The 15327-nt window shown below is 34.2% G+C and overlaps 1 protein-coding gene across 4 annotated transcripts; it reads left to right on the forward strand.

Annotated features, from left to right (window-relative positions):
• Positions 8532–15087, forward strand: LOC109358200 (microtubule-associated protein futsch). Of its 4 annotated transcripts, none has more exons than XM_019602298.1 (6): positions 8555–8617; positions 8674–8689; positions 9754–11510; positions 12103–12342; positions 12802–13516; positions 14163–15087. In XM_019602298.1, the coding sequence occupies exons 3-6, from the start codon at positions 9803–9805 to the stop codon at positions 14794–14796; spliced, it is 3297 nt and encodes a 1098-aa protein (XP_019457843.1). In that variant the 5' UTR covers positions 8555–8617; positions 8674–8689; positions 9754–9802; the 3' UTR covers positions 14797–15087. The 4 variants fall into 4 exon arrangements, with proteins under 4 accessions (XP_019457842.1, XP_019457841.1, XP_019457843.1 ...); XM_019602299.1 differs by having other exon boundaries at positions 8571–8617; positions 9757–11510; XM_019602297.1 differs by having other exon boundaries at positions 8532–8689; positions 9757–11510.

The following is a 15327-nucleotide window of genomic DNA, read 5'->3' on the forward strand; positions in this document are numbered from 1 at the left end:
AGGTAGACAGCTTTGATCGGATTTGGAGCTACCCGTCCGTGATGTTCCAGGAGGAGGCATGCGGAATTGAGGAGAGGCAGTACCCTAGCTTTGGAGTTAGCAACTAGGAGTTACTTATCATTTTGTGACTTTTGAATCAAGGACGGCTTCAGCTTGTTCATGTCTTTGTTTAGTGTCTGTGGGCGATGATTAATATTTTCGCGCTTTCTTTTTGGATTTTGTATATGTTAATGGCGATGTAGTTTCCGCCTTTGTTGATTTAGTTTGTATGAGCTAAAGATGACTTAACCGTTTATATGCATTGTGTTATTCAGGAAATTGTGAATCAGGTTAAGTTATCATTCGATAACGATAAGTTGATTTTCCGCATTTGAGTTACTTAAAGTGATGTCCCGGAAAAGGAAGGTTTTAAAAAGGAAACAATTTTATACATCTCTTTATTCAAAAAAAAAACATTTACCCATTTTTCCGCAATGTTTTTTAGAAGTATTTTTCGGGGCGTTACACCTACAAGGTACTTCAAATCTTCTATATGGCCTGGCATCATGGATCATTGGCATTTGGTCTTTAAAAATTCAATTTGGTTGGTTGGTGAGGGGCACAACATTAACTTTTGGAAGGATAATTGACTATGGGAACCTCTAGTGGATATGTTGGATATTCCTCCTGATCTTTACTCATCCTTACATGTTAAAGTTATTGATTTCATCCATAATTCAAAGTGGATCATCCCTGATACTTTAGCCAACAGATACCCTACAATCAGCCAAAAAATTGCTTCAACTATAATCTCTGAGGGAATAGACAAACTTGTTTGGCATAATACTAATGATGGTAATCTCTCTTTAAAAGTTGTTTTGTCTTGTGTGTGCAACCATAATCCTCAGCCCTGTGGCTTAAAAAAATATGGTATGCTCATATTGCCCCTTCAAAATCATTCATCCTTTGGAGAATTTTGAAGAATATAATGCCAACTAATGACAATCTTCAGAAAAGGGGGCGTGCAATGGCTTCTATTTGCAATCTGTGCAATAACAATGTTGAATCCTCTAATCACATGTTCTTGCAATGTCCTTTTGCAAATTACTTATGGTCTTGGTTGAGTAGCATTTTCTCTATCTCTCTGGATCTTTCCTCTATGAATTTTGCTCTATCAATCTCTATCAACTTCTGGAGCCCGTTGCTAAATCATGTGTTGTTTGCTTGTATCACTCATACTATCAGCACCATTTGGTATTGCAGAAATCAGTTGAGGTTTGAGAACAGGAAAATTTCAATGGACGAGGCAATTGCTAAGATCAAAAGAGAGACATCTCTACCTAGATTATGCTCTTCAGCAATTGCTTTTTCTTCAATGCATGAATTCATCATCCTGATGTTCTTCAAAGTTCCTCTGAATTATAGTAAGGCTCCCAGAATCATTGAGGTGTTTTATAAGAAACCAGCTTTGAGAGTTTTTAAAGTAAATACTGATGGCTCTGCTCATGGTTCACATGGCCATGCAGAGGGGAGGGGTATTTTCAGAGATCATCACAGATCCTTCATAGCAAGCTTTGCAACATACTTGGCAATCAAAAATGCTCTCTTTGCTGAATTACATACAACAATTCTATCAGTTGAGATAGCTTATAAGAAAGGTTGGAAAAACCTTTGGTTAGAATGTGATTCAACGTTGGTGGTGGATATTTTCAAAGGGAATCTTAATCCTCCTTGGCAATTACAAAATAGATTTGATAAATGCAGGCTACTTTTGGGCTCTATGAGCTTCAACATCTCTCACATATTCAGAGAGGAAAACACATGCGTTGATCAATTTGCAAATTATGGTATACGTACTAGATCAAACAGTTGGTGGAATACTATGCCTTATTTTATTTCTCACGAGTTCGCAAAAAACTGGGCAGAATTGCCTTCCTATAGGTTTAGGAACTTGTAATGGTCTTTCCTTGTACTCCTTTTTTCATCTTAATATATAGTGGGTGCATGGCACCTTTGCTTTAAAAAAAAAATCATTTATTTGGTTTACTTTTTGATGAATGAATAATAATTAAATATGAATAATAAATGATGCAGTGACAATATATATAATTTATATATTTTTAAGTTTACATTTTTGTCTTGATTTATTTAATTAAGAAAGTAACTTCAGAAGCACTAGAATGACTATTAATTAGTTGATAACATAAAATGATTATTGATGGACTATTAATAAGTAGGGTTGTCATTGTCGACCATTGTTTTCTAGATTCCTAGATTTCTCTCTAGACATTGATTTAAATTGTGAACCTAATCATGTGATGTAGCTACAATATTGTAGTTTCGATGACCAATGCAATCGCATTACATCGAAATTGTGGTGTGACTCTGAATCACAATAATGTTGTCGTGTCGGACCGCAATGCAACCGCATCAGACCACATCAAATTCAAAAATATTTTTATAATTACAAAATAATTCACGCCGCAATAGCCACAAACTGTATTACAACAGTCACAAGGACTACAATCGCAATAACTACTACCACAATCACGACCGGAGCCTCCAACCACCTGAGAGTTCCATTGTTAATGGGATATGAGAATAATAGAGATACACAAGTAAGACATCATGTCTTGAACCAAATCTTAAGTTATTAGTTTCATAGGCATTTTCTACTCAAAAACTATTTCACTATTTCTCTCATATCTAATATGAGACTTTATACTTAAATAAATATAACACACTTTTCGCTCCTTTGATACACATAACTTTAGTATTTTTGCATATGAAAAGAATGTCATTAGTTTCTACCAATTTTATTTTTATTGTTTTCCATTGTTAATAGAATCATGCCACCTATATGTTTTAGTCACACTCTAATGATAGAGATCATTTGTCATCATTCATGTCATCTGGTTCAATAAAAGAGTGTCATTTCATTAAAAAAGAAAATTTTTAAAACACCAAATAATATTTTTATATTACTTAAGGAAAATTGATTGACTAGAAATATAAAGACAATCATTTTCGGACACATCCTTGTTCCAATAAAAATGTTCTTCTAGGTATGCTGCATAGTCATTGAAACTATTATTTAATTTTTTTGTATTGGATATATTCTTACTTTTTAAGTAAGAAATTAATCAAGTTTAAAATTTTTTATATCACTCCCAAGAATTGAATATTCGACATTTAGAGATATCTTATTCAACATTTCTAAACACATCAAGATTTTGAAAATATAGCCCAAGTAAACACCATCATTTCAATGCCTTAAACACCCCCAATAACTCGTTCTTCATTATTTTGTTCAGTCATTTTCATCCTTTTGTTTTATCAATCACATATTATTCTCTTATTTGACAATGTTTATTCACAATAAGGCAATGGTTAAACACAATCTTTCTGAGTCACTATATTACTCGTAGCAATATGGTGTACTTCCGTTTTATCTAACAAGTTTTTGACATTAATACAATCACTTTATTTCTTATCACTTCATTAACATTTTTTTTATTTTTAATGAGCTTAGCTAGGTTGAGATAAAATCAAGCAATTAAAAAAACAAATGAAAAGAGAAAGAAGAAATATAATAAATAAATAAACGAAGACAAAAGGAAGTGGAAACTGATATTGGGAATATTTGGTATGTATTATTGATTTTTGGGCACATGCAACCTCTTATAGGTTACATTGCTCCAATCAATTTCTAAGAGGAAATTAGGGAAATGATCCCTTCAAAAAAGCACTCCACCACCAATTCCAAATCCATACAAATCAGAGAGAATCACATATTATATCTGAATCTCATTTTTTTTATTTCATTCACAAGCACTAGCACACGGGTATTTCAGCCTACCTCTCATCATGGTTAAGGTTCAAACTCATAAGACAATAATTTCATGACATAATTATATGTTTGGATTATATTTATTTGTAGGAAAAAGTTGCATTCTTTAAATCTAAATAATGGATACCTAACTAAAATTCATGATTGATTTGTGTCCACTAAAAAACTCGGGGATACCTTGTAATCCACATCTTTATTTGTACGTTAAGATCCTCAAGAAATATTTCCTGATTCCATGTTTGCGGAAGATTTTCTTAGAATATATAATAAAACTACTATAATTCTATATGTGTACTACTTATTGGGACAATGATTAATATACGGTAAACAAATTAGAATGGTGAATAATGTATTGACAGTGTAAAAAACTTTACATTGTCAGTCGCACAACTAGAATGGGACATTGGACACTTGAAGGAAATAGTTGAGTCCCCACAAGGAGGAACACGATCATATCAAATAATGGAAAAAGAAGTGTTTGTTTCTCTTCATATTTTCAGTGATAAAAATATACTTTTGTTGGTGCAGTGGTGGATAGAATAAATAGAAGAGAAGAAACAAGAGAATTTGTTAACGGGGTTCGGCCAACTGTGCCTATCTCCCCGGAAGCGTTGAGCGGCTACCAATATATTATTAGAGAATAAGGATTACAAACCCTAGCACACCCATGGGCCTACCTGCCCATGAAGTGTTCATATTTGGTGCTTATATTTGGTGCTCATTATAACAATGGACTTGAGTCCAATATATAACATTGATATTCTACTTTATTCTAATACTAGGCAATGTGAGATTTCATATAATAATATATTTCAAACAATCTCAACGATCTCCATCTTTATTGAAATAGACGAATATCTCGCTCCTTAGGAAATCTACACAAGAATCTCCACCTTAGCGAATATATGACTCCACCTTGTTCAATGTCTAATTCTCTTTAATTGCTCCCCTACAGCATAGACCTTATGAGTATCCTTAACGATGTTACCAAGAGCCTAACTCTTCAAACTTGTAGTGCAGCTTCCCGTACCGCCATCAAAGGGAACACGCCTCACCTATTGCTAGGAAGTCTTTCGATATATTGGAACATTTATACAAAAGTTCACCAACAATCGTCCTCTTCAATACTCAGTCAAAGTGAACCTTGGAGCTTCATTGGAAAGCCTCAACCGCTACCACCATTGTCTACTCCGACAATCCTAATTCAAAAGAACTATCATACTCCACCATAAGGAGTATACCCACAACACACTTTGCGTCAATGCTAACTAATGTTTGTATCACATCCTTGCATCAAAGTCAATACCCATGTCACACCCCTCTATCTCTACCAATGCTTGTGTTACAACTTACATCAAAGTCAATGCCCATGTTACACGCTACATCAAAGTCAGCCAACGTCTCTGTGCTTTTGTGGATCTGCTAACAATTAACATCATTCACTATGACGTCTTAGACACGCCATTAGGTTTTCCACTTCTCATATCAAATGAGAATATTCTCTCAACATCTAGAGAGATATTGTCAGCATCTATCTCTGGTCAAACTCAACACATGAGTCCCTATCTCCACCTTGATCCTAACCCAATACATGAACTTATGGGTTTCTAGATCAACACATACATCACCCACACTACATTTTCGCCATGTTTCCTTCTCCTTCAACTCGTCTACTCTATCTTTGCCACTACCTTTGACACACCTTGTCTAGCCACCACGTCTTCACGCTCTTTAGCCATTATCTGACATCTGGGTTAAGAGTCATCTACCAATTGGCTCTTATACCAATTATTGGTGCAGCGAAAGCGATCGTTGCACAGCGTGGGCCACAAACAATCAAATAAAGTGTATAGAATAAATAGAAGAGAAGAAACAAGATAATTTGTTAACGGGGTTCGGCCAATTATGTCTACGTCCCAGAGAGCGGTGAGCGGCTACCAAAATATTATTAGAGAATAAGGATTACAAACCCTAGCACACTCATGGGCCTACCTGCCCATGATGTGTTCTTATTTGGTGCTCATTACAACAAAGGACTTGAGTCCAATATATAATATTGATATTCTACTATATTCTACTATTAGGCAATATGAGACTTCATATAATAATATATTTCAAACAATCCCAACAACTTTCATGATAAATAAATAAAAATATCATTAATTGTAATCTTTTGTTTGCTATTATATAATATTTGTCTCTTCAAAGATCCTTATTATAGGTGGAGAGGAAACTTCAAACTTCAACATAAAGAATGACCTTTATATATGAAATTCATTATGAAAATTCTATAAGGTCCCCACTGATTACTTGGAAATGTGGCACCATTAATGCAATTGGTCTTCCTTGTCTCCCTTAACCAACATCCCCAGTACTTTTATTTTATAATCTACTATCTTGGTCTAGGGGTATGAACCATAAAGATACATGATTTTTTTATACACTTGATTTTGATCATATCAAGCATGATTAAGCTAATATCCCATATCTTTAACTTCATTTGTTATATGCACTGCATTCATTAGGAGGAGGCAGAGTCTGCATTGTATTATTTTGTGGACCATTCATATGTTAAGAGGGCCTTTAAGTGGCGCAGTCAAATGAGATCATGAGATATACTTCTCACTTCTCAGGTTAATTTAGTTGTTTTTTTATTACAAAGAATCCAATCAAAGTTAATAACAATTTGGTACTCACTTTAATCAACGTAATCGATCTCAATTAAGCATATTTGTTGTCCCACAAATTGTGACACTGCATGTACCATCAACATGTAATTGGTTGAAATTTTTTATTTTAGTTAAGAAATTAATAATTAACTATTTTTTTGACTAATCACAACTAATGACATATATAGTAGCACAACTTGTATGACAACAGATGTATACCCCAAAATTAAATCATTATATATAGAGCAAAATATTTTTATAAGTTATATCATTCAGTCATTAAAATTATAATATGCATACTAATTTTTTAATTTTTGGAAATATTTTTGTAGAAATATATTAAATATATATGATGTATGTCATAATTTTAGTGATTAAAATATATAACTTATCTCAAGATATACTTTATTCTGATATGTGAAATACTCACATAGGGTTGAATGAATTCTCTGGAGTTTTACATTTTGCTGCCTAACAAAACCAAATCCTCCCCCTTCATATAAAAAAATTGCTTCCATGCATGCATGTGGTCGTAATGTTAATTTTCTCTTGCTTTTACAATTTGATATCTACTATTTTACCAATGTTTCATTCAATTGATTACAATTACCCTTCAAGAAGAATTCAGGTAGCAAATTCTACTCTTCACGTTTGTGTAATCGATGAGATTGTTTTGGACAACATTTTTTTCCCTTCATACGTGAGAGGATAATAATTAGAGTGTTGTATATTCGATATGGTGTACCCTTAGCTGCGTAAAATACTAAGAATTGTGGTGGATATAAATTTTCTCAAAAATTAAATTATTCCGTTAGAAAACATATATATTTAACATATTTACTCCGCAAAAGTTTTATAATTAGAAGCATGGATTTATGCTGAATTTCAACTTTTTCTATCCGGAAAACATTTTCCACTCTCACTAATTTGATTAAGCCGAAAAAATACAATTAAGTGAATAAAACTATCTTAGTAAATTTTCTGGATACACCAGGTACTTTATCATTTACAGGATTTGAAACCAAAATCATACAACATATAGAAGCCGTGTAAATTGGTAATGTATTTCGATTTACAATGTAGTTCTAAATCCTCATAATTAATCAGCTAAAGACTCCCATAATCATTATGTAGATTAAGATAAGTTAATCATGCGTATTTATTTTTTCATTCAAATAAGACATAATAGTTTATATTAGTTGATTTTATTTAATTGTTCTTACTTGAATCATTTCTTGCTATTAATTATTTATGTATAGTTTTTTTAGTGTCTAATATCATATTAATTCCACGAGTCATGATTGTGAGATAACCCTTGGGTCAAGATGATAATTAGTTAAAAAAATTCCTAAAATAATGACTTTAGGATTCTAACCTTAATGCATACTCATTTCACAAGTAAATCTTCAGCTTACTTAGTTTTATTGGTCCACACTCCACACCACATATATCATCTATATGAGACAATCCTATTATACTGGTTGTAGTATATTACCATTCAATAATATTTATAATCTATACATTGATCACACTGCTTATTTTTTTATAAAAATTAATGTGACAATTATAATTATTAATAACAATGTGATTTTTTTTGTTTGGGCAAATTAAGAAAATAAATCTTCTATCCAAATCTTTAAAGAGCATAAAATATATTCTCATACTAGAAAATAAGTTATTTCATACGACTACTAAAATCATGATATGTGTACTATTTTTTAGTTTTTAGAAATATTTTTGTGTAGAAAATGGTTAAATAGAACACATGTCATAATTTTAATGGCTAAATGAGATAATTATTTTATGAGATGATGATTTTTTTTCTCATCTTTAAATATGGAAAGAAAGAAAAAAAAGATAATATACTTAATAATTATTATTAATATATGATACATTCACAATTCGTGGAAGTTTTTTTTAAAAAAAAATTTGTTGCAAAATTTGAAGGCCCAAGCCCAACTTAGAACCATTGAACCAATGAGTTAGTAGTGGCTTGGCTCCATAAGAACAAAACAACACTGTGTCTTTATAACACACAAGATAAGGATTTTAAGCCTCTCCATTCATATCTCTTCCTCTATCTTCATTACCCATTTCATATTTTCCCACAAAGTCTTCTTTTTTACAATTTCCCCTTATTTCTAGGACCAAAGTGACTCTCTCAATTTATTTGCCTTTTGCAGCTTCTGAGGTATAGATTCTGCTTCAAACAATGATGACTCTTTGTTTATGTATTCTACTTGTCCCAGTATTATGTTAAATTTGCTTAATTGAACTTTGGACACATTCCTTACTGTTACAAAACATCTTCAGAACAGTCTTATTTAACTCTTGCAGCTTAATTCACTAAGCTTATTTTATTAATTTTTGGAAAGGATTCTTGGGTTTTTCATGGTTTCACCAATTATCTCATTGAGTGTGGTATTTCTATGAAATGAGCTTAAAAAGCTTTGTTCTTTTTTGTTTTGTTCAATTTGTAAGTTGAATTTGCATCGTTAGACTCTATTTTATAATTTGTGGGTAGGGGTTTAGAATAATGTATAGTTGCTGTAATTCAAGTATGTAGTTCTCAATATTTTATTGTATTACATTTACATTCTGATGAAAATGCTAATGTCCATACATAGGCTGATAATATGTGCTTTTGTTATTTCGGAAATAAAGTTTTTGATATAAAGGAAGTGATTGAACTACGTCACTTTGTTGGATTCAATGGATTCTCAAAACCAAATATTTAAATTGAACAACTCAAAGTTGTTTAAAAAATTAGCAAGGTGAAACAATGGGGTTGTGCTTTGAATACTTCTAAACACCATACACGAATGAAGCAATAAGATGAGAAATAATCAATTTTTTTGTAGGAGCGAACAAACCAATTTAAAGGGAAATTATATCATCATAAACAGAATTGATAAAGATAGATATCATGGTCATACTAAATAGAAGTCCTAACTTATGGTATGCTAGCATTTGTCATGTAGAACAATGAGTTCATCGGCTATCTTTGTCTTAGTAAAATTCATACAGGGCAGATTTTCATGGAGTCATGAGAATTGCAATGTAATGAGGATGAGTATTTTAGTTATGATTAGCAAAAGATGTGGCTATGCTAGATGTGTTTGTGCAGACATTGATGCTGATATATGGAGCATGCTACATAATTTGATTCATTTATTTGTAAAAATTTCTTTCTGAACCAATTTGTGATTTATATCCAAAACTGATTTTTCTCTTTATGTTCTGTGAAAATGACAGCAGATGAACTGATTCTGAAATATAACCGAGTTTCACAATTCTAGCCACCATGAACCCTGTAATTCCATGCTCTGTCAGCAATGTTTCACTTATTCCTGGAATTGCCTTTCCAACAAGGGTGAATAATTCTTTAACAACATTCAGTTTGTCAAAGAGCTCTGTAAAGTCCGTATCATCAACTCGGAGATGTCTCTTACCTTCATTTGTTGCCAGTGGAGTGTTTCCAAAGAACAAAAGGATATTCTCTTTTTATAATAAGTCTAGAACCAGCATATCAGCTACAGGAACTGAACTAGCAGTAGAGGAATCAGGTTCAACTGTTTCAGGTGAAGTTTCTGCTGAAACTCCTTCAGAAGAAGTTGGAATAAGTGATGGTTCATCACCTAAGCCTGATGTCAAACCTGCTCCGGCTAAAGACAACCGTTCAAGACCTGCAAGCGCAAGAAGAAGTGACATGCCTCCTGTGAAGAATGAGGATTTGATTCCTGGGGCAACTTATACGGGCAAAGTTAAGTCTATACAACCATTTGGTGCTTTTATTGATTTTGGAGCTTTCACAGACGGGCTTGTTCATGTTTCAATGTTGAGTGATGACTACGTTAAGGATGTTTCAAGTGTTGTTTCTGTAGGACAAGAAGTGAAAGTGAAGCTGATTGAAGTGAACACTGAAACTCGGCGCATTTCGCTCTCCATGCGTGAAAATGCAGACACTGGTAAGCAACGTAAAGATGGACCCGTCAATGCAGAGAAAGGTGGACCTGGGAAGAGGAACACTTCAAAACCAGGTCCAAGGAAAGATGGTGGTAGGAAAAGCTCAAAATTTGCCATAGGGCAGGAACTGCAGGGTACAGTGAAGAATATGGCTAGGAGTGGTGCTTTTATTTCTCTTCCTGACGGAGAGGAAGGGTTTCTACCCATTTCCGAGGAACCTGATGAGGGATTTGGGAATGTTATGGGAAACACTTCACTGGAGGTTGGTCAAGAAGTCAGTGTGCGTGTTTTGCGTATCTCGAGAGGACAAGCAACATTGACTATGAAGAAAGCGGAAGATGCTACGAAAGTGGACACAGTATTTGGCGAAGGCATTGTCCATGTTGCAACAAACCCTTTCTTATTGGCCTTTCGTAAGAATAAGGATATTGCTAAGTTTTTGGATGAGAGGGAGGAAATTCAGAATACAGTTGAAAAATCTTCAACCACAAAAACTTTAGAAGATGTTAAGGGAACTGTCAAGGAAGTGGAAGCTGTTGTGAAGGATGAACCAGAAAGCATCGAGACCTTGCTAGATGATGTTCCTTCTGCAGTAAAACATACTGATGCAGATGATATTTCTGAGGAAGATGTGGGAGCCAGTGCATTTGATGGTTCCTCAATAGCTATTGTGAATGATGAAACAGATTCAGTTGCCAATCTCTCTAGCCCAGCACCATCTGCAGATGATGCTGCTGAGAAGGAAACAACAGAGGTTTCTGGAAGTTTGGCTCCTGAAGGGGATCTATCTACTCTGAATCCAATTATTGAGGAAGCTACTCAGACAGATGTCACAACAAGCACTGTAGAAACTGAGTCACCTCTTGAAACAGCTAATGAAAATATAATCGAAAGTGAATTTGATCCTATCATTGTGGAAGACGAACAATCACAAACATCTAATGCAAAGGAAGGTTTTGCTGAAGCAGCATTAACAGACAGTGATGTTGTTGAACCTAGCCCTGATAATATTGATACTATTGCACCAGCTCCCGAAGAAACTGCAGGTTGCGTGTACTCTATCTAACACTCTCTGCTATACAAAGCCATCTGTCCTTTTGTCTGTCTCATTTATATTTACATACGGAAATACTGATTAGAAGTCTATTCTCAAAATGACAACTAAAAAGAAACATATTTGTTCATTAAGATGCCATTCAAAGCGACTCCCATTTAACTTATCAAATAATATGCCATTTACATCACAGTAGATGACAATGTTGCAATTTTTCCCAAGAAGAATTACAATGATACCTAAGTTTAAGTGGACAAAATGGTGAGTTGTCTCCTGAGGGAAGCTTGAATAAAGGTTATGCTTAAAAAAATCAATTTCTGTTTGCCTGGTTCAATTTTGGGCAGTGAATGAAAATTGGTAGCAACTTTTATAAAATTGGGTTGTATTTGATCTTTATATTTGAATCATATATTATATGATATTGCATTCCTTTCATTTCCAATGTGATCACTATCAATTAGTTTTATGTAACTGAAGCAATTGATCTCATTATAATTGGCTTATTTATTTAACACATGGAGGATTTTTATCTATACTTTTGTTATAAAGAGAATTTTCTTGAAATTTTAATCCTCTGTCAATAGATGAGGCAGAAGAAAATGATCAAGTTCCCCCTCCTGAAACTCCTGCTACTGAAGTCATTGAAGGATCCATTGAGGAGCCTAAAGAAGAGCAAAATCAATCACCAAACACGGAGAATGAAAATTTGCTTACATCACAAGTTGAAGATAAAGAGGTTACAATTGCATCCGAGGAAAATAATGGCTCATCTAATTCTAATGGGCAAACTAGCACTACTCCTTCAGATGAAGGCTCACTTCAAGGTTGAAATATCATCTTATTTGCATACAAGTTCATTTCACATGGTTTTCTGTATCAAACTGAAGTGGATATGTTAGGAAGGCTTGATTTATGCATGTTAAAAGTTTTTGCATTTAAAGATGTCATTTTTAAATTGTGTGGTGAAGTGGAGCATTTGATAGAGGAAGGACTCCATGGTTGCCGTAATTATGATGCAACAATATAATTGCTTTCCATAATAATACTCCTTACCTTTCCATCTTTTCATGAACATAATTATTTACTGGCTATATTACCAGCAATTACATGTTGATCAATGACATTGCCTTTGAGGTCTTAATAAATGAGAACTCTTCACACAAGTACTTCACCTTCATTGTATTTCTTGTTTCTTCCTACCTGTTGTATTCTTTTCTTTGCATTCTTACATAGGATTTTTATATTCTAATAGTTTAATGTCTATTCTTTTTTGTGGGTTGAAGCAACTATATCCCCGGCACTTGTGAAGCATCTTCGGGAAGAAACGGGAGCTGGAATGATGGACTGCAAAAAAGCTCTGGTGGAGACTGGTGGAGACATTATTAAAGCACAAGAGTTCCTTAGGAAAAAAGGGTTATCAAGTGCAGAAAAGAAAGCGAGCAGAGTAACTGCTGAAGGAAGAATAGGTTCTTACATCCATGACAGCAGGATTGGTGTTTTGATAGAAGTTAACTGTGAGACAGATTTTGTCTCCCGTGGTGACATTTTTAAAGAGCTAGTTGATGATATAGCCATGCAAGTGGCTGCATGCCCTCAAGTAGAGTATCTTGCTACCGAAGATGTTCCTGATGAATTTGTGAACAAAGAAAAAGAGATAGAAATGCAGAAAGAAGATCTTTCATCTAAACCAGAGCAGTTTAGATCGAAGATTGTTGAAGGGAGGATAAGAAAAAGACTCGAGGAGCTGGCATTGCTTGAGCAGCCTTACATTAAGAATGATAAAGTGGCAGTGAAGGACTTTGTTAAGCAGACTGTTGCAACTATCGGAGAAAATATAAAAGTTAAGAGGTTTGTGCGTTTCAACCTTGGGGAGGGTTTGGAGAAGAGAAGCCAGGATTTTGCTGCTGAAGTGGCTGCACAAACTGCTGCTAAGACAGCACCTACTACACCAGCAATAGAGCAACCTGCTGTTACAGAAGCCAAGGAGCCCGAGAAAAAGTAAGCAGTTATATGAATTCTTAATTATTATATAGTGTTATGAAATATCAAGTCTTAAAACAAGTTTCGGTCTCTGTAAATGTGACGATTTTTGGGTTAGTTCCTAACTTCCTATTTGAATTTTATTCATTTTGGTCACTCAATTTACAAAGTACAGTGTGCTTTTCGTCCCACCTTAGGGACTAAAGGCGCATTGTTTTTCGCATTTTAGAGATTAAAAATGAATGAAGTTTAAATAAGGTTTATATAATCACACAAAAGGAGATATTATGTTGATGCTGACATTAATTGGCTAAGCAGTTATATATGCAAAAAGGTGGAAACGATGGTTAGTATTTTCTTTTCCTCCTCTTTAGCATTCACATATGATTTATACCAGTCTCTTTCTACAAATAATGAAAAAGACTGACTAATTTAAAATCCATCAAAAGAGATGTAAGACTTCAAATTATAACGGTTTCTAGAGAGGGGAAAAACCAATCCTATTCTCTTTAAAATCCTGCTTTCTAGAGAAAAAGAAGCATTCCTGCTGGCTCTTGCTATTATTCAATATTCTGCTAAAGAAAATACCATTTAAGTAGTCAAACCCCTGGAGAGAAATAAAGCTGATTTATCTTGCTTTAAATGATTCATTATTCTGCTGCAGGCAAGCAACCGTAACAATCTCTGCCGCATTGGTTAAACAACTAAGGGAAGAAACTGGAGCAGGGATGATGGACTGTAAGAAAGCTCTTGCTGAAACTGGAGGTGATCTTGAAAAGGCCCAAGAATATCTCAGAAAGAAGGGTCTCTCGTCTGCTGACAAGAAATCCAGTAGGCTAGCTGCTGAAGGCAGAATTGGTTCATACATTCATGATTCACGCATCGGCGTTCTAATCGAAGTGAACTGTGAAACTGACTTTGTTGGCAGAAGCGGAAAGTTCAAAGAGTTGGTTGATGATCTTGCAATGCAAGTTGTGGCGTGCCCCCAGGTGAAGTATGTATCCATTGAAGATATTCCAGAGACCATCAGGAACAAGGAAAAGGACCTTGAGATGCAAAGAGAGGACCTTGCCTCAAAACCTGAAAACATAAGAGAAAAAATTGTTGAGGGAAGGGTCTCAAAGAGGCTTGGGGAACTTGCACTTCTAGAGCAGCCTTATGTTAAGGATGATAGTCTTTTAGTGAAGGACTTGGTGAAGCAAAGTGTAGCTGCTATTGGAGAGAACATCAAAGTAAGGCGTTTTGTAAAGTTCACTCTAGGAGAGAATGCTGAATCTGCAACAGAAGTAGCAGCATAAGTTGAAAAGTGTCATAAAACATGAATGGTAACAAGGGAATCCTTATATATGTTACAACAAAAAGTGAAGAGGTATGGAACAGGTTCAGACTAGTTTGAAAAACAGTATGATACTGAATAAGGTGCAGTCGGCATTGACACATTTTACTAATCTGTATCCACATTGAGATACACGAGAACCATAGTTTTTTAATTAATTTTATGCAGTTTGTATGTTGAAAAACTGATGGATGCATTTTTTGAAATACCAGTTTCATTAAGTTTTAAATTACCAGTTTCATAAATTCTTGAATGGTTATTTCTGATTTAGAGATTATCAATCTGCTATATCAGTGGAAGGGATAGCTACTCTTTGACAGATTGTCTCCAGACTCGAAATGGTTTAAATATCTATTGTGTTATCTCTCGTTGTCAACTGGTTGAGATGAAACCTTAATATGGCATCGGCGTAACTTTTCTTCTCATAGCCAAATTGGTTTTAAGATTATTATACTCATTTTAAATCCATACAACTCAAATATGAATCATGAAT

The sequence above is a fragment of the Lupinus angustifolius genome, chromosome LG10 (assembly GCF_001865875.1).
Source record: "Lupinus angustifolius cultivar Tanjil chromosome LG10, LupAngTanjil_v1.0, whole genome shotgun sequence".
NCBI lineage: Eukaryota > Viridiplantae > Streptophyta > Magnoliopsida > Fabales > Fabaceae > Lupinus > Lupinus angustifolius.